At 66.9% G+C, this 20955-nt stretch overlaps 8 protein-coding genes across 8 annotated transcripts in view; 4 read left to right on the top strand and 4 right to left on the bottom strand.

Moving 5' to 3' along the window:
• Window positions 1-299: 299 nt before the first annotated feature.
• EMIHUDRAFT_204799 (Hypothetical protein) lies at window positions 300-745 on the bottom strand (the record flags this gene model as incomplete). The annotated part of the gene is made up of 2 exons (XM_005780192.1): window positions 300-450; window positions 534-745. 2 exons carry the CDS (start codon window positions 743-745, stop codon window positions 300-302), a joined length of 363 nt encoding a protein of 120 aa, XP_005780249.1.
• Window positions 746-1465: 720 nt separating this feature from the next.
• Window positions 1466-3468, bottom strand: EMIHUDRAFT_434912 (hypothetical protein). Its single transcript, XM_005780191.1, has one exon. The coding sequence runs from the start codon at window positions 3187-3189 to the stop codon at window positions 2092-2094; it is 1098 nt and encodes a 365-aa protein (XP_005780248.1). The 5' UTR covers window positions 3190-3468; the 3' UTR covers window positions 1466-2091.
• Window positions 3469-5956: 2488 nt separating this feature from the next.
• On the top strand, window positions 5957-7485 carry EMIHUDRAFT_55637 (hypothetical protein; the record flags this gene model as incomplete). Its single annotated transcript, XM_005780190.1, has 5 exons — window positions 5957-6331; window positions 6387-6485; window positions 6881-6990; window positions 7115-7214; window positions 7447-7485. Coding segments are annotated over 5 exons (723 nt in total), but the record flags the coding sequence as incomplete, so codon positions are not given.
• A 68-nt stretch (window positions 7486-7553) lies between these two features.
• On the top strand, window positions 7554-8517 carry EMIHUDRAFT_434910 (hypothetical protein). The gene has a single exon (XM_005780189.1). It carries the CDS (start codon window positions 8173-8175, stop codon window positions 8374-8376), a length of 204 nt encoding a protein of 67 aa, XP_005780246.1. The 5' UTR covers window positions 7554-8172; the 3' UTR covers window positions 8377-8517.
• A 1233-nt stretch (window positions 8518-9750) lies between these two features.
• On the bottom strand, window positions 9751-13611 carry EMIHUDRAFT_463200 (hypothetical protein). The gene is made up of 6 exons (XM_005780188.1): window positions 12761-13611; window positions 12384-12497; window positions 11599-11802; window positions 11163-11261; window positions 10990-11070; window positions 9751-10690 (listed from the first exon to the last, which is right to left on the bottom strand). The coding sequence occupies exons 1-6, from the start codon at window positions 13595-13597 to the stop codon at window positions 9872-9874; spliced, it is 2154 nt and encodes a 717-aa protein (XP_005780245.1). The 5' UTR covers window positions 13598-13611; the 3' UTR covers window positions 9751-9871.
• Window positions 13612-16327: 2716 nt separating this feature from the next.
• EMIHUDRAFT_204794 (hypothetical protein) lies at window positions 16328-17496 on the top strand (the record flags this gene model as incomplete). Its single annotated transcript, XM_005780187.1, has 2 exons — window positions 16328-17011; window positions 17440-17496. 2 exons carry the CDS (start codon window positions 16328-16330, stop codon window positions 17494-17496), a joined length of 741 nt encoding a protein of 246 aa, XP_005780244.1.
• A 297-nt stretch (window positions 17497-17793) lies between these two features.
• EMIHUDRAFT_353638 (hypothetical protein) lies at window positions 17794-19468 on the top strand (the record flags this gene model as incomplete). The annotated part of the gene is made up of 2 exons (XM_005780186.1): window positions 17794-18111; window positions 18152-19468. 2 exons carry the CDS (start codon window positions 17794-17796, stop codon window positions 19466-19468), a joined length of 1635 nt encoding a protein of 544 aa, XP_005780243.1.
• A 386-nt stretch (window positions 19469-19854) lies between these two features.
• The window catches only part of EMIHUDRAFT_204792 (hypothetical protein), a gene marked incomplete at both ends in the record, with an annotated part of 3031 nt that continues 1930 nt past the window's right edge, over window positions 19855-20955 (bottom strand). Inside the window, 2 exons of the mRNA XM_005780185.1 lie at window positions 19855-20367; window positions 20510-20557. Coding sequence (XP_005780242.1) covers window positions 19855-20367; window positions 20510-20557 — 561 coding nt within the window. The remainder of the gene's footprint in view (window positions 20368-20509; window positions 20558-20955) is intronic.

The raw sequence follows: 20955 nt of genomic DNA, 5'->3' as shown, positions 1-20955 counted from the left end.
CCGCCGCCGGCCCCCCGTGGCTGGGCTGGCCCGCTGGGCTGCTGCCTGCTGCCCATCTGAGGCTGGGCACAGCCTTGCTTGACGTCTCCGCAATAGTGCGTGCCGTCCTTGCCAATGTTGTCCGCGTCCACGTCGGGTTGTTTGTCCTGTAACTCTGACCGAGGTGGGCTTTCGGCTCCATTCGCACAGCGGTGCCCCACGCGGCGCGTAGGTTCAACGAAGCCCAGGTGCCCTCTGACAGCACACAGGTTCGACACAGGTACGCGACAGTACCAAAAGAGGCACAGTCGCGGGGGCGCCTACACGAAGGCGTCGAGGTGGGCGAAGGGGGGAGGGCGGCAATCGCCCTCACCCTTACGACGCCCACCCCGGCACTCCCCGTCAACCCACACCTCCCTCTCAAGCGCAATCGCCCAGCGCGCCGCCTCCGCTGCACGCTTGCCCGCCTTCCTCGCCCCGAGGGGCGTGGCCGTGGCAGGCGTCCTGCGGAGCACGCTCGCCCCCTCCCTCAGCCGCATCCAGGCCGCATCAACCGCATCTCCTCGGCCTCCAACGCCTGGCCGCTAAGTCCGCTCCGCGCTAGAAAAGCCTCCTTCGCCTTGAACTCGAGCGCCCCCAAGCGAGCCCCCTCGACCCGTATCTCGTCTCCCAGCTCCTCGAACCTCGAAAGCGCCGGCTGAGCCGCGCGCGCCGAGGCGCGCGCAAAGACCCGGTTTTCGAGGTACGAAAACTCCTGCAGCGTCATCGTCGAGGTGCCTCTCCTCGGAGTACGCGTGTCCGCTCCTCCCTAAACGCCCTCTCCTCCTCCTCCTCCTCCTCTTCTTCCGTGTCCTCCTCCTCGTTTCGATTGCTCTCACGCCGCCCAGTAGGCCGCACAGGTCGCACAGCCCCGTCGACGTGGCTTCTTACATCTTCGCGGTCCAAGGGTGGCGAGAGAGGACGGCTACTCGCGTCTGCCAACGGCGATGGCGCACCGTCCGACGGCGATGGCCCTGCTCCAACGGCGACGGCGAGACAAGGCACGTACGCGAGGTGCGGTGGGCGGGACCACGCGGCCGGTCGGAGGCTCGATCGCGGCCGCTCTGCACGGCCCGTGACGCTCCCGGGGTGGCGAGAGAGGACGGCTACTCGCGTCTGCCAACGGCGATGGCGCACCGTCCGACGGCGATGGCGCTGCTCCAACGGCGACGGCACCAACCTCGACGGCGAGACAAGGCACGTCGCGAGGTGCGGTGGGCGGGACCACGCGGCCGGTCGGAGGCTCGATCGCGGCCGCTCTGCACGGACCGTGACACTTCCAGGGTGGCGAGAGAGGACGGCTACTCGCGTCTGCCAACGGCGATGGCGCACCGTCCGACGGCGATGCTTGGCGCTGCTCCAACGGCGACGGCGAGACAAGGCACGTATGCCAGTGTCTGGGGCCGCGCTCCGGCAAGTGGGGGTGGGAACGCGGGAGTCTTGTTTTATTAGAGAAGAGAAATATTTCACAACGCCACTCACACCACCTCAAAGGCCTCCGCCATCGGCGCGTCCGCCACCACGACCGCGTCGTCCTTCTCGAACGAGTACCCCGCGAGCGGCCCCTCCTCCACGCCCGCCAGCGCCAGCCGCACCGCGTCAAAGGCGGGGTCGTCGAGGGCGGCGCGCACCGTCTCCTCCGGCGTCGGCCCCTCGCGCACCACCTTGACCGTGCCGTCGGGCAGCCGGACCTGCTTCTCGTCGCCCACCAGGTCCTTGCCCGCTAGGACCAGCTTGAGGAGCGACGGCGAGAAGCCGGAGAGCATCTGCGTGTTGGGCGCGTCAGCCTGCACTGGGAAGCCCGCCGTGTTCCCGCGCAGGTTCCAATAGATGATGCGAGGCGCGGCGTACGGCTCGCCGCACACCGCGCGCCCAACCTCGGCGAAGCGCCGCGTCAGCCGCTCGTGGTGGGTCTCCCACGACGCGGACCGCCCGCCGCCGTAGCGGCCGTACATGCAGTGCGCGCCCCGCGCCTCGTTGAACTGCATGTCGGAAAAGACAATCAGGTCGGGCACCTCGTCCGGCTTGAGCCGGGCGCGCTCCGCGCAGCCCAGGACCAGCTCGCACGCCGCCTCAAAGTCGGTCGACCCGCCCCAGCTGGCACCCTGCAGCGCCCGCACCTTGGACGCCACCTTGCCTGCGCCGTCGAGGTGCACCCACTGCGGGCTCGACTCGAAGGTGATGGCGCGGTTGCGGAAGGCGGGGTGGGACTAGCTCGGCCACAACCAGGCCGAGGCCGATGGCCGCCTCCATTGGCGTCCCCACCATCGACCCAGACACGTCGATCAGCGGCACCAGCTTGCCGAGGTCGACCGGCTTTGGCAGCGCCGCCCGCAGCGCCGCCACCGCCTCGAGCGGCGCACCCTCCCCCGCCGCCTCGGCGACCGCCGCCTCGCGCGCCTCAGCCGCCGCCGCCATCGCCTCCTTGACGCCCTCGCGCATCGCCTCCCACTGCGCGTGCATCAGGTCCGCCTCGAGGGTCGACAGCTCGGTACGGCCGCCGCGCATGCACTTTTGCGCGATCTCGTGCGGATACAGCTGCTTGCCCTTGACGGCCTTGGCGCCCTTCTCGAGGAGGGCCTTGCGCAGGTTGTGCCGCGCCGCAACGCGCTGCTCGTCCTCGGGGTGGCGGTTGCCCGTCTCCTCCTGCGCCGGCGCCAGCTTGCCCTTGAGCGCCTCGTTGAGGAAGGCCTTGCGCGACCGCTGCAGGCAGAGGGACGAGACGCGCGCGAACTCAATCTCCGCCCAGCGGTTGGCCGCCATCAGCACCTCGGTGGTGAGGAGGGCGCGGTTGAGGGAGGCGACGAGCTTGCGGTACTTGCGCGCCGACGCCGCCGCGTTCTTGTTCCCGAAGAGGTGTGTGGAGAGCCGCTTGGCGAGGCCGTCAAAGGCGGAGCCCTCGCGGGGCGCGTACTTGCCCGCCAGGGTGAGGTTCGGGGTGCGCGCCTCCTTCTCGGCCGCCTCGAGCTCGGCCGCGTCCTTGAGCAGCTGGTCGGCGAGGAGCGACAGCGCCTTGTCCTTGACCGCCGCGTCGATCCCAGCGACGCCCTGCATGAGCAGGTAGTCCTTCCAGTAGCCAAAGTGCGGCACGAGGTGGAGCGTCGCCGTCGCAGCCTCGACGGGGAGGGCGGCGAGCATCTTGAAAAAGAGGTCCTTCTCGCCCTTGCCCATACCGCGTGTTGCACGGGTCTGGAAGGCGAGCACCGTCAGGTCGGCGAGCGAGGCGGGCTCGGCGGGCACGGCGGCGGTCAGCGAGGCGAGAGAGTCGTCGGGCAGCGAGCGGACGAGCTTGAAGAAGAGGGCGACGAGCGGGGAGCCGGCGTCGGAGTGCTCGAGCGCACAGTTTCGCCGGCCGTCTTGGAGTCCATCATCGCAACGAAGGCGGAGGCGGAGGAGCAGGGCGTAGTGGACGGCATCGTGTGAGTTTGGGCGTAGTGGAGTGGCACACGTCCTCCGGTCTGCGTCGTGGTCGTGTCCGGAACGGAAGTCTCATACTCGGAGTAACGACTGGACCCGGACAGCGGACGCCGCCACAAGTGTACGGGGCACGGTCCGCGAGGGCTGGATATAAGTCGTGTGCGAGGGAGAGGGTCAGGATGGTCACAGCAAACAAACAACTTGGAGAACCTTTCGAGGGTCTCACGCTTAGTTAGTCTCGGGACTACCATCCTGTTATGGGGGGTTGGTCTAATGTGGTCATGATTCGGGAATGTGGCTCCCGCGATCGAGGTTCGACTCCTCGGCTCCCCTTTTGCGCGCAAAGTTTGTTTTTTGCTTGGGCCGGGGGCGGGCCTGGTCTGAGTTTACAAGGTAAGGGGAATGATCAGAATGGCAAGGCTGGGAATGCGTTCTCAGAACGTTCAGAACACCGGCCACAGTCAACACTGAGTACGCCGTGTCCAAAGGGATGCCGCAGGTCGCACCTCATATTCACTGTTTGCAACCTCGCCGTGTAGATATTTGAATATCTTGGTGACACGTGTGTTACAGACAGGGGCTGGGACCCACCCATGAGAACGCCGGCATTGTACTTGTTCATCATTCTCAACCCATTTTGCCTCATGGAGCCAGTCGAACCCCGGTCCCAACGAGTTTCGAACTGGCAGCCAGTGCGGGGCCACCTTCGCCCTCGTCGCTCTCGGCCAGTGCGCGCTCCGTCTCGCCCTCCTGACGGCCCGCCGTTCGTGACGGTGGGCCGTCTGTGCGTGCGCTACCTTCTCGAGTGAAGGAAGGAAGGAACTCTCCCTCCGATGACGACTCCCAAACACTGCATGCAACTCTGGCAGGTTGCTGCGGACCCTGTGGCGCCCGCCGGGCACACGAATGGCGCCCGCCGGCCCGAGGGAAGGAATTGGGGTGCTGCTGGAGAGGCGCCGCTTCATCGTGCTGTAGCGGCAAAAGATTATTCCGACTAGCGGCGCGCCGACGGCGCAGGAGATATGCCCTTAGACGCCAAAAAATTGGGGTCGAACCACGGAATCAAGAAGAAGAAACTACGCCTCGAATGGAATCTAAGATACGGAAGAATTCTGAAAATGGACGAAAGAGCCCGAGAGAGAAGGGAAGGGTGGTGTTTAGTCTTTAGAAACACCGGGGGAGAAAAAAGAATTCAAAATGCGGCGGCGGCGGGCTCGGTGGCGGTCATCATCGTACTACGGACTCGGGGCCGGTGCTTTGACGCAGCACAGTGTGCTTCGTGGTAGCATGAACTCAGAACGGCCCCCCGAGAGCGCCTCTTCGACGCCCACGGGTCCCGGGGGGTTGGAGGGGTTGCGAGAGGGCCCCGGCTATTTTTTGTTTGAATCCCGGAGGCCGTTCGAACATGAATTGACGTTCCACGTGCCCGTCCACAGCACGGACAACATGCTAGCCCAGCAGGCCGCTCCCACCGCCGCCCGCGGCGGAGGCAAGGCGGCAAAGGCTAGGGCAAAGGGTGGCAAGGGCGGCGGCAAGGGCGGTGGCAAGGGTGGTGGCCGTGGCGCACCAGACCCGCTTTGCGCCGCCGCCCTCAACGCCCGATACTCGATCAGAGCCGGCGGAGCGACTGACCTCCCAGAGGCCTGTATTCTGCCGTATTCCACCCGTATTCCACGTATTCCATGGAATACGCCGTATTCCAAAAATGGACGTATTCCGTATAAAATTTTCTTCGCTCCGCGAATTCACACAGTAGGGCTTATGCCCTTCACAGCCTTGTTATTGAGAAGAAAATACCTCCTATGGCGCTGTGCGCTGGCCTGTGAGAGGTTGACAGATAGGGTGATAAGAACGAGAACCTCGCATACGACGACAGTGAGGGTGTGAGAGACAGACCCAGGGAAGGTCTTTCACTACCTTACAGCCCCTGCCCGAGCTCAGGCTCGACAGAGGTCGGTTTGACATTGCGCGCAGCGTATCCACACTCGCCGCCGGCCAGCTGCTCGCTTAGTGTTGTTCAATGCTCCACGAATGAGCAGCAGCAGCTTGGAGACCCGAGCGCTGGAGCGGTTGGTGCCGCGGTGCCTGGTGAGGCGACTGCAGCACCCGAGCCGGCACGCCGCCAGCCTTCGCAGTCCATCGGTGCGCCGTTCCCAGCGAGGTGCGCACAGAGCCACCTGCCGCCGACCGCGCCGGCCGCCTCGCAGGTTGAGGTTTACGAGGGTGCTCTGGCGTTCATCGACATCTCTGGCTTCTCGCGCCTCTCTGAGCTGCTATCCGAGCGGCATGGTGCTCAGGGTGCCGAGCTGCTGCAGACCTACATCAACCGCTACTTTCGCTCGCTCATCGAGGCGGCGCTTGCCTCTCCGCCCACCGCCCTGCAGTGGGTGGTGTCACCCAGACCCCCACTTGCTTGGGCTCCATGCGAGCAAGAGCGCTGTGCCGGGCTCCTCGCCGCCCTCCCTGGTTGCGAGCCAAATCCTTCAGCTCGCTAGTGATGGCGGACGAGCGCTGTCCGGCGTTGCTGCACGTCGACTCGTTTACGCGGGTCGCCTTTGCCGGCAACCCCGCCGCCGTCTGCCTGCTCGACGCGCCGGCCGACGCCACCTGGATGGGCGCGGTCGCCGCGAACCAGAACCTGTCCGAGACCGCCTTCATGTGGCCGACGGGCGCGAGCGAGGTGGAGGGCCTCGAGGGCGAGCCCGCCCGTGGCGAGACGTTTGAGCTGCGGTGGTTCACGCCGTCGGTCGAGGTGGACCTCTGCGGGCACGCGACCCTCGCCGCAGCGCACGCCCTCTTCTCGGCGCCCGGAGGGCGCGAGTCGCCCCTCCTCCGCTTCGGGACCCGCTCCGGAGAGCTCGTCGCCGCGCTGCGCGGCGAGGGCGGCCGCGGCCGCGTCGGCTCTTCTGCCCTCCCTTTGGCATGAGGAGGGGAGTGGGTGAACAGGCGAGGGCTGCATAGAGCTCGAGTTCCCGGCGTCGCCTCCCAGGCCGCTGCTCGACGGCGTCGGCCCCACCCGCGGCGAGGTCGCACTCGCTCTCGGGCTGCCAGTGGATAAAGTCGTGGCGCGCCTCTGCAGAAGCGGAAGATCTCCCCACCTCTCCCCATCTCTCCCCCTCTCTCGAGAGGCCTGGATGCGGGATCTCTCCCTCCTGCCGACCTGGGCGAGGGACTCCAGCACACTCACACACGAAGCGGGCTAGCACGCACGCGCACATGCCAAGGCGGCCGACGGACTACGGCTGGCCTGACACCCGCCCGGCTCTGCAGCACTAAGCCATGCGCGTGTGCGCCGTCAGGTCGTGGGCGCGAGCGACGATCTGCTGGTGGCGGAGATCGCACGAGATCGACCGAGATTGCACGGGATCGCTCGAGATCAAGAGAGATCAGCAGAGATCGCACGAGATTGCTCGAGACCATCCGAGATCGCTCGAGACCATCCGAGATCGCGCGAGATCGCGCGAGATCGCCGCAGGTTGCGCTGCCCGACGCGGGCGCCGTCGCCGCCCTCGCGCCTGACCTGCACGCCGTCTCGCGCTGGCGCGTGGCTAGAGGGTAGTAGTGGCTAGAGGGCGGCTAGAGGGCGATCAAGAGAGTGGTCAGTATGATCGCGGTCTCTCGGCGGACTCTCGGCGGTCTCTCGGCTACACCTCGGCTATCTCTCGTCCGATGGTGGCAGGCCGTACCGGGGACTCATCGTCACCGCCGCCGGCTCCGGCTCAGAGGCCGACTTTGTCTCGCGCTTCTTCGGGCCCGCTGTCGGGATCCCGGAGGACCCGGTGAGATGCGCCGAGATGCGCCGAGATGAGAGATGCGCCGAGATGAGATGCGCCGAGATGCGCCGAGATGCGCCGGGATGAGATGCGCCGAGATGCGCCGGGATGAGATGCGCCGAGATGCGCCGAGATGCGCCGGGATGAGAGATGCGCCGAGATGCGCCGGAGGGTACGACGCGGTGACGTGTGTGTGTCGGGGCTGACGGGCTGACTCGCTGACCTTTCTTTCTATGAGGTGACGGGCTCGGCGCACTGCACGCTGGCGCCCTACTGGAGCGGCGCCCCAGAAGCGGAACACGTATTCTTGTGACCCGACCCGCGCTCGAGAGGGGGCGGACTCCGCTGTACGCAGCTGTACTCCGCTGTATTCACTGCGCTTGTGTCGCTCGTACTCACGCGGTGCTATGAGTACACGGCACAATACCGTCTTCCCGCGCTGCTGTCGGTGGGCTCGTAGGAGCGGCGTGCTCGGCAAGAGCACGATGCTGGCGCAGCAGCTCTCGCAGAGGGGAGGTGCGAGATTCCCCGAGATTCCCCGGGATTCGGCATGATTCCCCGAGATTCCCCGGGATTTCCTGAGATTCTACCTGATTCCCCGAGATTCCCCGAGATTCCCCGAGATTCCCCGAGATTCCCCGAGGGGAGGAGGTCGCGCCTCGGGAGGGTTCGGGCCGTGAGGGCGAGGGTCGCCTCTTCACAGCTCAAGGTGTGAAAAGGCGAGCTCGAGGTCGAGGTCGGCGGTGAGGAGGAGGAGGGCGCGAGCGCGCGCGTCTGGATCCGCGGTGACACGCTGGGGTGACGCCGCTCGCCATTCCCCGCCCTGCCGGCCGGCATTTCTTTGTTGTTGTTGTCCGCAGGCCACGCGGTGACGACGCTCGCCGGCGAGCTGCTCATCCCTCCCCCGCGGACAGTGCCGGTGGTGAGTCGGCTCTGCTAAGGTGCCGAGCTGTTGGTTCCGCTGATGCTGCTGCCGCTGCCGTTGCTGCTGCCGCTGCTGCTGGGCCCGCGCCGCGCGTTGGCGCCGCCCGCGGCCGTCCTGCCCTGTCTGGGCCCACGCCCAGGTTTGCATGGGAGTGCCTCTCCCCTTCTCCCTCTCTCGCCATTGAGCGTGGGCGTCCGACCGTGGAGAGGTGTTCCCATGTCGAGACCTCGGCCAGGGCGTTGACCGTGGTTTGCGCCGACCGCCGCTCGCGCTGAGCCGTCGGCGGTCAAGGGGGCGCGGACGTTGCGCTCTCGCTGTACGTCACAAGCAGGATACACGTGAGGTTTACAAGGGTTTTATTACATTCATACAAGGTTGTGTGGATGACAAAACATCGGTACGCTGAGAGCTATCTCGGTCGACCCCTCTCGGAGACCAGCCGCTCTCGACGGTCCCGCGTCGCAACACCGCCATGTGCCTCATGGTGTGAGCACACCTTCGTCTTTGTTATTTTTTTCCTTCTGCTTCTCACACCGCGCCCCGTTGCGCCGACCTGCTTGGGCCTAAGCTTTATGTCACGGTCTAAGCACGCCCGATGGTCGATGCGTGGGTCGCCACGCATGGCACTCCCAGCAACGCACAAGCCCGGTGCGGCCTGGGGGCCACACATTCGACATTGCTCGTCGGACCCCCCTGCACTTCTAAGCCCATCCCTGCTGTGTGGGTGGGTGGGTGGGTGTGTGGGGGGGGGGGTGGGGTGGGGGGGGGGGCAGCCTCTGACCTCGAGCGGGCACGACGCATCGATGGGGCCGCTATCCAAGGAAAAGTGGCGTCCTTTTTTCCCCTTTCGCACTTCGGTTTTTTTAGCTCAAGGGTCCAACACATCAACACTAGCCGTTGGGGCGCAGAACGAGTCTGCGGCGCCCCATTGGGACGAGTGCGCGACGCGGACGAACCGCTCAATATGGTACACAGGTAAGCAATGAAAAATCAAAGAAGGGGAGGGGGGATGGGCGGTCGGCGAGGGGGTCGTAGTGGACTGGGCGTACGGGGTAGTCGCCACTTTCCTGCCTCACAAGGGCGGGGCTGTCCCGGAAAGTGAGAAACGCCGGGCAGCGTGGTGCACAACTTTACCCTCCCGTACGTGTTTGTTTCGCTCCTTTCCTCGGGCTGTTCCATCTCCTCGTCTCTTTCCCACCTAGGCGGGGCGGGGGCCGGGGGGGGGCGGGCGCGGGTGCTGGGTGCGGTGCGGTGCGTGCGCAATCGTGTGTTTGGCGTCATGTTGTGTGTGCCTTCGCTTGTTTCTATCAACATCGAAGTCTAGCTCAAATAAACCACTCAAAATAAAGTAACCGCCAACCGCCGCCTTTGACGATGCCATCAAGGTGGGACGCGACCGAGAGACACCCAAAAGCCAGGCATTCAAGCGTGTTCCTCTCGCGCTTGCCCCGCCTATCCGTTCGTCGAGAGACACCCATTCCCATTCCTCTCCCGCCACAACGCACATAACTCATACGGTAAGCTGCACGCCTGGAAGCTGGATCCCCCGCACACTTCCTCCCGAGGAGCTGCAGGTGCACCTATCTCCCACCTCGGCTGCACTTTCTCTTTCTTTCTCCTTTCCCATTCTTTCTTTATCTCTGCTGCGACATATGGTTCACTTGTTTTCATGTGTATCATACTCCAGCCCGGCCTGCCAGAGTCGAGGACTCAAGCTGGGCGTCATCTCTCACCCATCTCATGCGCCTCCCTTGCGCCCCCCTCCCTTTCCGCCCGCCGCCGCCCCCTTCGCCGCCCCCTTGCCCTTGCCGCGCGCCGCGCCGCCGTACACGCGGCCGGGCGTGCCCTGCGCCGGCACCGGCATCTTGCCAGCTGGGGCCTCGGTCGCGGGTGCACCGCGGCCGGCGGCACCCCCTCTCCCGCGCCCGCCGCGAGCCGGCGCCGCCGCGGCGCGGCCAAGTCGGCGCAGGACAGGTTCCCGGGCGAGGCTGGTAAGCGCGTGCCCGGGCGGCGCGTCCTTGTCCCCGCCCTCCTCCTCGGGCGCGGCGCGCGCAAAGATCCGCCGGCCGGCGGTGTGCGGCGACGGGACTATTAGGGGCGTCGCGGCGGCGGGGACTGCGGCGGCGGGGACTGCGGCGGCGGCGGCGGCGACGGGCGGCGGCGGGCCGACAGCGGCGGCGCACAGCTGCACGAGGAGAGGCTGAGCCGCCGCGGGCTTACCCGCCGCAAGCTTTGCAGCCGCGGGCCTTGCAGCTGCGGGCCTTGCAGCTGCGGGCTTTGCAGCCGCAAGCTTTGTAGCCGCAAGCTTGGCCGTCGGCTTGGCCGCAACCGGCTTAGTCACAGCAGGCTTGGCCGCAGCAAGCTTCGCCGCGACCGGCCTGGCCGCAGCCGGCTTGGCTTCGGGCGGAGAGGGCGGCGGCGGGGCGTAGCCGAGCCATTCGGTGAGGAGGCGGTCGCAAGCGCTGGTGTCGGGCGCGCTCTCCGCCTTTGCGAGCGCGGCGGCGGCCGACGCCCACTCCGACACGAGGCGCGCCATGCCCCGCTCGCTGAGCGTGGCCTGCGTGTGCAGGGGCGGTGGGATGGGTTCACGGGTGTGCGGGAGAGGTGGGGCGTGCATCGCGTCCTCAAGTGAGAGTGTGTGCGGGGAGACGGGGTGTGCCCGCCATCATCTGTTGCAAGACGCGTGGGGTGAGTATTGCGTCATCTAGGGCGGCGCGCCGCGATGTCGTGCCGCCGAGTCGATACCTGCGCGTCATGCGTACCGATTGTTAGACTGGGTTTGGGTACCGGGGTTGGTAGGGTACTAGTCAAGGCCTGCGCGTCATGCGTACCGATTATTAGACTGGGTTTGGGTACCGGGGTTGGTAGGGTACTAGTCGAGGCCTGCGCGTCATGCGTCTCGAACGGGTCCTCGATGGAGATGCGGAACGCCGCGGCCTGTGAATGATGTCTTGATTGCGGCGCAGGAATGAGGGAGGTGTTGGGAGGTGTGGGGGGGTGTGGGGGGGTGTGGGGGAGTGTGGGGAGACATGGACAGCCGCCTCCTCCTTGGCCGCCGGGTCGGTGGCGAGGCGGTGCCAGCGGCACTCGGTGCGAGGGAGCGTGAAGCGCCCGCCGCGCGAGCGCACCTGCTCACAGGCTCTTGCTGCTGAGAGGAGACTACCTGCTATGGCGCTGCGCGCTGGGGTATGAGAGGGTGAGGCGCGAAGCCCTTCACGCGCAGAAGCTGTGAACGGGGCCCCGCCCCGGCTAGATGCCCCGGCTAGATGCCCCGGCTAGATGCCGCCCGAGAGAGCGCCCGAGCGACGACGGGCCAGGGGCGCCGCAGCCAGCGTCGGCGACAGAGTCGGCGACATCTCGGCTGCCTCTCGGCTGCCTCTCGGCTAGACCTCGCACCGCCAGCGTCTCTTCCTGCGGGCTCTGAGCAGCGTACTTTGCGATCCACCGAAAGTAGCCGCTGAGAACGGCGCCGACGCCGGCCCCGCCGCCGCCGCCGCTGCCGCCGATGCCGTCGGCGCCGTTGGCGCCGTTGGTGTCGTTGGAGTCGTTGGTGTCGCTCGTGCCGCCGGCCTGGAAGCGGACGTCGATTCCCTCGCAGACGGCGGCGGGCATGTGCTTGGTCAGGTCCGGGTGTTGCAAATCGGGCAGCAGCGGCGGCGAGCGGACGGCCTGCAAAGGGGTAGGGGTAGGGGTAGGGGGTAGGGGTCGGGGTAGGGGTAGGGGTAGGGTTTGGGTTTGGGTTTGGGTTTGGGTTAGGGTAAGGGTTAGGGTTAGGGTTAGGGTTAGGGTAGCAGCGGCTGCGGGCGGACGGCCTGCAGGTAGTGCAGCAGCAGCAGGACGTGACCGTACGAGGAGAGGTAGCCGTCGGCCGCCTGGGGAGATGCAGTCGAGATGCAGCCGAGATATAGCCGAGATATAGCCGAGCTGCAGCCGAGATATAGCCGAGATGTAGCCGAGCTGCAGCCGTACGAGGAGACAGCCGCCTTGGTGATGCCTCGTGAGATGGTGCCTCTCGGCTGCCTCTCGGCTGCCTCTCGGCTGCCTCTCGGCTGCCTCTCGGCTGCCTCTCGGCTGTATCTCGCCTTGTTGATGCCTCGCTTGCTCGCCCACGCCTTGACGAGCCTCGCGGCGTCGCGGAAGGCGGGCAGCAGGTGCGCGTAGCTCCGGAGCAGCGCCGTGTTGCAGATTGCCAGTCTGTTGTTAACGACGACGTCGCACGCCACGCCCGCCGCCGTGTCGCAGCAGCGCACCACTGGCGTGCGCGCGTGGCGGATGGGCTCGATGTCGCTGTACGCCTTCCCGCCGCCCCTCCGCATCGCGCCCGCCACGTCGAACACCACACGCTTCGCCGCCTCTGCCTCCGCCTTAGCGGCGCTCACGCCGGCACGCGCAGTTGAAAGTGCGTTTGATGCGGCCGTGGCGGCGGAGAGGGCCGCCGTAGCGTCCGTCTGCACGCGGCGCAGCTCGGCAAGGCGCGCCTATCTCGGTCGATCTCGGTCGATCTCGGTCGATCTCGCGCCATCTCGCTTCAACTCGGGAGACCTCGGGTCGTGATCTCGGGCAATCTCGGGAGATCTTGAGAGATCTCGGCTCATGTCTCGGCGGTGCGCTCCTCTTTGGCGGCGACCGCCTCGCGGGTCGCCGCGAGCGCCGCCTCGGTCGACGGCGGAGTTTGCAGCCTCCTCTTCCTCGTCGTCGAGGCGGGCGACTTCGACGCCAGCTTTGGCGTGGGCGGCGGCGGCGCGGTGGCAAACTCTGCGACCTCGACCAGCCTCGCCTCCTCGACCAGCCTCGCCTCCTCGCTTGCGGCGGCGGGCGGCGGGGGCAGGTCGAGCGCCGCAAAGTTGAGGCGGCACTGCACCGTCGAGGCGGACGTGAAGCGCAGCGTGAGTAGCTGCGGCGTGCCAGGCGAAGGCGGCGCGCGCGCCGCCGGCGGCGGCGGCGGCGGCGGCGGCGGCGGCGCCGGCGCCGGCGGAGGTCCCCCGTGTGCAGCCGGCGAGTCGGCTTCGTTGTCGTGACCGCCGCCCTCCTTGGCGAGCCGCTTGGCGAGGCGGGCGGCCTTCTCCTTCTGCGCCTTCAGGTCGGAGGCCACCATCCGCTCCTCGCGCTCGGCCGTCGCGAGGAGCGAGCTCTGCCGCGCAGCCTCCGGGTGCGCCATCGCCGCAGCGGCGAGCTCGGCATCGGCCGCTGCGAGGCGGGCGCGCGCGCGCTCGCCGCGCTGCTCATCGGGAAGGATGACGCAAAGGTCGACGTCCGAGCCGGCGCCCACGCGGAGCCCCGTGCCGGCCGAGCCAAAGATGGCGACCCTCGCGTTCCGCCACCGCGTCTTCATCGCCCGCTCCATGCGCTGGCGGACGAGCTCGTCGCGGCCGTCCAGCTCGGCTGGCGGCTGCAGCCGCAGCGCGAGCCGACACACGGCGGCCTCGAACCGCGCCGCGGCGTCGTCGGCGCCGGGCTGCGCCATGTGTGTACACCTACACACACAACAGGTCAGTCTTCCGACAAAAATTGGTACCCATTCGTTGCTGGTAGCGAGTCGACGCTGCTTGACCTGCCAGCGTCGACTCGCCCTGTTCGCAGATCTCCTCTGCTGGCGCCATGTGCCTGTCGCCGGCGCTGCAGAGCGGCGAGGACATCGTCAGCCACCAGCTCGAGCTGCAGTCGATCTTGCACGGTGTGCACCAGCGCTACGCCGGCCGCCAAGGGCGGTACAACAAGCACGACACGGCGCGGCTCCGCTACATCAAAAACACCGCCTTCCCGGGCCTGCGCTTCGGCAAGATGGTGCCGGAGCGAGACATGGCGATGCTCAGCCCTCTCCCACCGTCGCGGATCGCCCGTCACCTCGCCTCTCCGCAGGGTCATCTCTCGCGCCGTCTGCATCTCTCTGCCGGTCGCCAGCACCCGCCACCGACTGGCTGCACCGCCACTCGCGACGCGCCACCCTCGCTCACCAGCCTGCATACGCGCTACTCCCGCCGTGCCTTTGCTGCCACATGGATCGCATGTCACTGCAAACGCGCCCGCAGCCGCGCCGTAAAGGTCTGCCTTGCTGGCTGACGATCTCACTCTCCCGCTCCTATTGCATCTGCCTCCCGCCTCCCAGCTCACATTTGACACTGCAGTAGGTGCTCCTGTCGACGCTGCCGCCGCTGCCACCGCTACTGTCACCGCTCGTTTGATAATCGACGCCACGCTTAGCGGCAGCGAGATCCGAGGTTGAGTCAACTTGCCTGGTGCGCTCTTGCGCGTGCCTTCAAGATCCACAAGTCAATTTGTACCAGAAATCCAAAGGTGGTGCAAAATGGATATCTCAAGATTGACCTTTATTTCGCGCACCTGCTCTCCGCCGCCGCCGCTTACCTGCTGGCACGCCACCGCCCCGCGTCGCTAACTCAAGCCTCCCTGCTGCATCTTGCCACCCCTGCCACATGACTCGACCGCCGTCGCTGCTACCGCCCTCCCCGCCGCCCTCGAAGGCGCCACCAGCATTACGGCCGCCTTCATATCTCATTGATGCTGCCACCAACGCCACTTCCTCGATTCTGTGCCGCTGCAGCGGCGAGGCGCCGTCGCCACGATCGCCGCCAGCGCTGCTGATAGCCTCGGAGCGTCGCCGTGGCCGCGTTCTGGTCTGCCCACGCTTCCCTAAAACGTCTAGGACGAGCTCAGAGGCTAAGGGCGCATCATGTGGGACCATCTAGCTCTACTGGGTCCGCGACGGTGGTCGGCGCACCCCCGTCTCGAACGTGTGTGCTCTCTGTCTGTCTGTCTGTTGTTTCGGCTAAGTCGTTTTGTACCGGATTTCAATGTTAGTGGCAAAACCGCGGAGCCGAAAATGGCGTTTAATTTCGCGCACCTGCTGTCCGCCGCCTGCGGCGGCGCTCCGCGCCCGCTTGGGGCGCCTGCGGCGCCCCCTGGGCGCGCTGCGCGCGCCTGTTTTGGGGGGGCTACCAGCACCGAAAAAGTGCCCAAAAATTTCCGCGCCGGCCGTGCGCTGCTCTCTCGAGGTTCTCGAGGTGGATATCCTTTGGCCGCGTTGGGTAGCGAGGATTCGCTGCTCTGCACGGCGCTCGCGGTGTCGCGGACCAGGTGTGTGTTGTTTTGTGTGTGTGTGTGTGTGTGTGCTAGAGATGCCTTTCGGGGCCCAGAGATAAAACTTCTGATCGCTGATGCCATGCGTGACCTAGTAGAGCTATGGGCGTGTGTCCACGTTGGAGCCAGGTGTGGTGTGGACGCGAGAATAGGAGGGGACGGTGGGGGCGAGGGTGGCCAAGCTGGTGCCGTTCACGGCGGTGGCGGTGGTGATGGCAGTGGTGGGACTAGCGGTGGTGACGATGGTGTCCAGGCTGGGGAGGCCTGTGGCGAGGCTAGCGGTGGCGGTGCGGCTGGCCGACAGCCATCAGCAGCAGAGGTAGACGCGGAGCTGGCGAGAGCGGATGAAGAGGCGGCGCAGGCCGACGAAGATTACGGCAGGGCAGAGCTCATTGATTTGGATGCTGAGGCTGGGCCGGATGGAGGGCGCGACGTCGTGAGGCCCGCTCCCGCACCAAGCGGCCAATCAGACCGCGACCGCGACGCGGCTGCGGCTGCTCGTGCTGCTGACAACGTGGAGGCGGCGCGGCAGATCCTTGACCTGGTCGACGAGGACGACGAGGACGACCCCCCCCTTCGGTCAGCTCGAGTGCCTCTATGCCCCTAACATTCATTTTTAGAGAGTTGTAATTGCAAGCTTAGGTGCGCGAAACTGACTATTAATTATATTATTGATTAATTGTTCATTTTATTACGAGCTTAATAATACGTGATCCGATCTACCACGCGCGGTGTGCGTGGCAATAGGCGACGGCCATATCGCTGATGATGACCGTGACTCGGGGCGGCAAGAGCCACCTACCTCTTTGAGCGCAAGCAGCCAGGTGCCGGCAAGCAGCTACCGACGTCGCGCCTAGAGAAGATCACGGCCGCTGCCAAGCAGGCCAAGCTCGACCTCGACCGCGACCGCGCCTCTGCCGCCCTCCCCCCTGCGCCCGCCGCAGCTGGCCTTGCGTCCGGCGTCGCTGCCACCGGCCCCGCCGGCCTTGCGCCCGGCGCCGCTGCCACTGGCACCGGCCCCGCCGCTTCTGACACCGCCGCGTCCGCGGCGCCCGCCGCCGACCCGCCGACGGAGTCGCCGCTCACAAGTGCAACACCAATGCTCGAAAACGGCACGAACGTTGTGATCGCCACGTACGACAGCGCGGGTAGGTTCGACTGGTGGTGCGGCCGCGTGCAGCAGATGCTCTGCAAGTCGGGCGGCAAGAGGGGGAGCTACGTGCGGACCTATCTCCCCGTGCCGTTCGACGAAGCTAAGGCAGCCAACTATAAGATCCACTGCAACTTCTACGCCAAGTCGGGCGCGGACGGCGACTACTCCTTCAAGTACAACGTCGACGATTCCGCCCCGTACCACATGGAGTCGGTGCTCGGCCTCCTCGACCTCAACCTCCCCACCGACGAAGGAGTCTATGTGCCGCGCGATCCACAGGCCGGCTGGAAGTTTGACGAGGCGCTTAAAGTGATCACGCCGGCCGCGGACTCTACTCCCCACCGCAAGCGGGCGCGGAGTACCGCCGACGACGAGGCTGGCGGCTCCTCTGGCGCGAAGAAGCGCGCCCTGACGGTGACGCTCAGACGCAAGGGCGGGACGCTTGGAATCTCTGTCGACCCCGACAACCACCAAATCACCAACGTGGTCGAGGGTGGTGCTTGCGACATCGCCGGGCTTTGCGTGGGCGACTTCATCGCCGAGGTCAACGGCAAGTCGACGACCGGCAGCTCCTTTGGCAAGCTGCTGCCTGCTGCAGCGACGGCAGAGATTAGGCTGCGGCTCATCCGAGTGCAGGTGGTTGATCCCGGCCATCACACCGCCGCGGCGGGCGCCTAGTATCAGTGCCCCCCCCCCCCCCCCCCCCAGGATTGAGGCTCCCTTCATGCCGCCGCGAGAGGACCCGGCGGGCCCGGGCGGAAGCTCTGCAGACACCCAGACCGCTCCGCGCGGTCGGACCGACTTTTTTCAGACTTGACTATTCTGGATACTGAGGGATGTGCTGCTAGATCTCACTGAGCTGAGCTCATATCTGCCCTCAGTATCCTGTTTTGGGTTCGGGAATGCCTTCAGTATCCTGTTTCCGTGTACGGAGGGCCGCGTCCCGTTGCCACCCGAGCCATCCGGAAGTTTGTTGGGGATGAGGCAGCAAATCTGGGCGCAGCACCCGCACTTGGTGAGCCCACTGGAGGCGAGGTCCACGGGTGGCGGAGCTGAAGGGGACGGTGGCGGCGCGCGACGTGGAGCTCGAGAAGGTCCGGGCGGAGGTGGCATGAGTGAGGGGCAGCGCCCCGCGCCCTGCGATCGCTCGCCGCTTGGCACCAATGAGAGCAGCGTGCAAAGTGTGACAGCGCAGCGCCGTGTACAGGGAGCGCGCTTCTGCGCGACGCCGTTGATGGGGTACGCGTAAATACGTCAGTAATCGATGGTTGGTAGTAGGTATGTATGTATGTAGGAAGGCGAAAAACAGCCAGGCTCGGACTGGACACCAGCGCGGTATGGGTGGACGCGAGACAGTGCACGTCTACCCCACAAGCACGTGTCCCGAATCCAGCATCAATTCGCGCGGCAAAATGGCGGCCCGCAAGCGCGCCCGCACCGGCGGCGGCGTCGGTGAGGACGAGCCCGTGCCGGTCGCGGATGGCTTCGAGGCGCCCATCTTTGGCGCGCGCGTCGTCGGCCAGGTCGCCACGCTGGCGCTCGAGGGCGAGGACGGCCCTCTATCACTCGGGACGGTTGGCGTTGCGAGCGACCACGCGGGCGCCTGGTTCGTCTCGACCAAGGACTCGCTGCAGCAGGTCTCGGCGGCCGGGCGCGTGCGCCGCGTAGCAGCCTTGCCGGCAAGTGAAGTCAACAGCATTGCTGCCAGCCCAGACGGGAGCGCAGCGTTTGTGGCAGACTGCGAACAGCCACGAGATCCGGCGGGTGGAGGTGGCGACGGGCGAGATGGCCACGCTAGCGGGCAGCGGCGAGGAGGGCGACGCGGATGGCGCGGGCGACGCGGCGGAGTTCTACAACCCATCTGGCGTCGCCATAAGCCGCGACGGCGGCACGCTGTTTGTGGCGGACTTCAGCAACAACAAGATCCGGCGGGTGGAGGTGACGACGGGCGCGGTGACGACGATCGCGGGCAGCGGCATAAAGGGCAGCGCTGATGGCTTGGGCGACGCGGCGCAGTTCTGCTGTCCAGCTGGCATCGCCATCAGCCCAGACGGCGGCGCGCTGTTTGTGGCAGACCAAGGCAACCACAAGATCCGGCGGGTTGCGGTGGCGACGGGAGAGGTGACCACGATCGCGGGCAGCGGCGAGGGTGGCGACGCGGACGGCGTGGGCGACGCGGCAGAGTTCTGCTACCCAAATGGCATCGCCATCAGCCCAGACGGCAGCGCGCTGTTTGTGGCGGACTATAGCAACCACAAGATCCGGCAGGTCGAGGTGGCGACTGGCGAGGTGACGACCCTCGCGGGCAGCGGCACAGAGGGCAGCGCTGACGGCGTGGGCGACGCGGCGCAGTTCGACGGCCCAGATGGAGTCGCCCTCAGCCCGGACGGCAGCACGCTGTTGGTCGGTTCGGACGGTGGCCTCCGCCAGGTCTGCGTGGCGGCGCCTCCTCCGCCTCCCTCCTTTGCCCCGATCGTCGTTCCGCCTTCGACCCTTGCAGCCGACTTCGCAACGACGCGGGGCGACGCCTCCCTGCCAGAGGGGAAAGTCACCTTCCTGGTCGGCGACGACGAGGAGCGCATCGAGAACGTGAGCAAGAACAACCTCTGCGCCCGGTCCCCGGTCTTTCGGACCATGTTTGGCATCGGCATGAAGGAGCGCGACGCCGCCGAGGTCACGGTGTCCCACACCGACCTCGCCAGCTTCACCGCCCTCGTCGACTACCTCCTCTCCGACAAGTTCGACCTCGGCGAGGAGGAGGGCGGCAGGGCGCAGCGCGCGCTCGACCTGCGGGAGCTGGCGCAGATGTACCAGGTGCCGCGCCTCGAGCTGCTCTGCGCGCAGGCGCTGCAGGAGAGCGTCGCGCTGGCGACCGCCGTGCCGCTGCTCGAGGCGGCGCACACGACGGGCGACGGGCGGCTCCTCGCGCAGTGCCGCCGCTTCGTGGCCGACCACGCCGCCGAGGTGCGGGCGAGCGGCGGCGTGGAGCAGCTGCGCGACTTGGGCGTGGCCAAGGGGCTGCTCGGCGACGCGCTCGACCAGGTGGCGGAGCTTAAGAAGGGGGCACTGCGCGCGGCAGCGGACTGATGCGGCCCCTTTGTGAATGCGCGCACCGCGCCAATACCTGCATAGATTTCTGCCCGCTGCGCTTTCCGTGGTTCCGTCTGCACACACCACGCGCGGCTCTCACGAGTCACGTCTCTGTCACGTGTCAGCTGAGCCCTGGCGCCTGGGCGCCGTCGGCCGCGGTAGAAGCTAGTATACGTAAGGACTCTACGTTACGAGTTTTGTATATTGCCCAAATGTTTTGTCATGGATGTGTGGAAGACTCGCCGTCTGGATGTGGCTCTCTCGCGGCGCTCTGCGCGGCGTGGGCGTATCTGATATGTGGGGTAATGTGGCGTCTGGCACGTGCCCTCCAGCGCCCTCCAGCGCTCCACCGGGCAGCGCGCGTCGCGAACTGCGCGAGCGCATCAGTAGTGCCGCGACTTGTCGGCCGTCGTCGGGCCTGCGCCCAAAGCCCCTCCCGCACCAGCAGCGCGATGCGCGTCAAAGTCTTCCCAGACCCTGGCGGCGCCCAGGCCCTGCAGCTTGCCGATACGATAGAGCCGGAAGCCCGCCGGCATCGCGCGGCTGAGGGCCTCCGCGCCGGCGGCGCCGAGGCTCGCGCGCGCGCTGAGGTAGCGCGAAAAGTAGCAGAGCGAGTGCTCGAGGTCGCACGCGGCAAGTAGCCGCGGCGTGCCGTCCGCCTGCTGAAGGTACGGGAAATCCAGACCGTACGTTGCGAAGCGCTCCTGCTGGTGCTCCTGCAGCCAGCGGATGCCCGCGAGAGTCTCGCCGTCGGCCGTGCCGAAGAGCTTGTTGCACGAGGACACCGGCCCCGGCCCGTACGCGCACCAGTCGCGCATCGAGGCCGCGGCGAAGCTGGGCGTGAAGCACGCGGCCGCCTCCCCTCCAAAGACCCCGTAGAGGACCTGGAGCAGAGCCTGCCGATGCAGCAGCACGTGAGGCAAGGCGCCCCAAACTTGCAGCACGCGATGACGCACAGCTGCTCTGGCGAGAGGCCCGCGATCGGCGCGGGCGTCAGCGGCGCGGGAGAGCTGCCGCGCGACCAGGGGCCGCCCACACATACACGCGCAGCGAAAGGAGAGCGAGCTGTTGCCTCGCTCGCTCGCCCTAGAGGCCGAGCCAAACCGCCAGCTGCCTCCGGACCGCCTTGCGCGCTGCAACTCCACCGAAGGCTGGTCGGTGGGCAGCGACGGGTGCGTCCAAGCGTGGTGGGAGGCGCCCGAGACGAGCAGCGCAGGCAGCTCCGGCGAGAGGCAGGCAGGCAGGTGGCAGGCAGGTGGCGAGGGAGGGGGAGGAGGGTGGCGGCAGCGTGAGGGGTGGCGGCGGCGTGAGCGGCGGCGGCGGCGGCGGCGTGGGCGAGGTCAGGTGGAGGGTGGAGAGCGGCGGCGTGGGCGAGGTGGCAGTCAGTGAGCGGCGGCGGCGGCGTGGGCGAGGTGGAGGGTGGAGCGGCGGCGTGGGCGAGGTGGAGGGCGGCGGCGGCGGCGCGAGCAGGTGAGCTAGGGTGA

Source organism: Emiliania huxleyi (genome assembly GCF_000372725.1).
Source record: "Emiliania huxleyi CCMP1516 unplaced genomic scaffold EMIHUscaffold_22, whole genome shotgun sequence".
In the NCBI taxonomy this organism is placed as follows: domain Eukaryota; phylum Haptophyta; order Isochrysidales; family Noelaerhabdaceae; genus Emiliania; species Emiliania huxleyi.
Note: the sequence above shows the minus strand (reverse complement) of the source record. Positions and strands in the feature narration are given on the sequence as shown.

Coding starts and splice junctions, on each gene's coding strand:
- EMIHUDRAFT_434912 (XM_005780191.1), bottom strand. CDS start 3,189: ATGGGCAAGGGCGAGAAGGACCTCTTTTTCAAGATGCTCGCCGCCCTC.
- EMIHUDRAFT_434910 (XM_005780189.1), top strand. CDS start 8,173: ATGCTGCTGCCGCTGCCGTTGCTGCTGCCGCTGCTGCTGGGCCCGCGC.
- EMIHUDRAFT_463200 (XM_005780188.1), bottom strand. CDS start 13,597: ATGGCGCAGCCCGGCGCCGACGACGCCGCGGCGCGGTTCGAGGCCGCC. Junction 11,262..11,598: donor GCGGGGCCGGCGTCGGCGCC/GTTCTCAGCGGC, acceptor GCCTGTGAGCAG/GTGCGCTCGCGCGGCGGGCG. Junction 11,071..11,162: donor AGGAGGAGGCGGCTGTCCAT/GTCTCCCCACAC, acceptor CATCATTCACAG/GCCGCGGCGTTCCGCATCTC.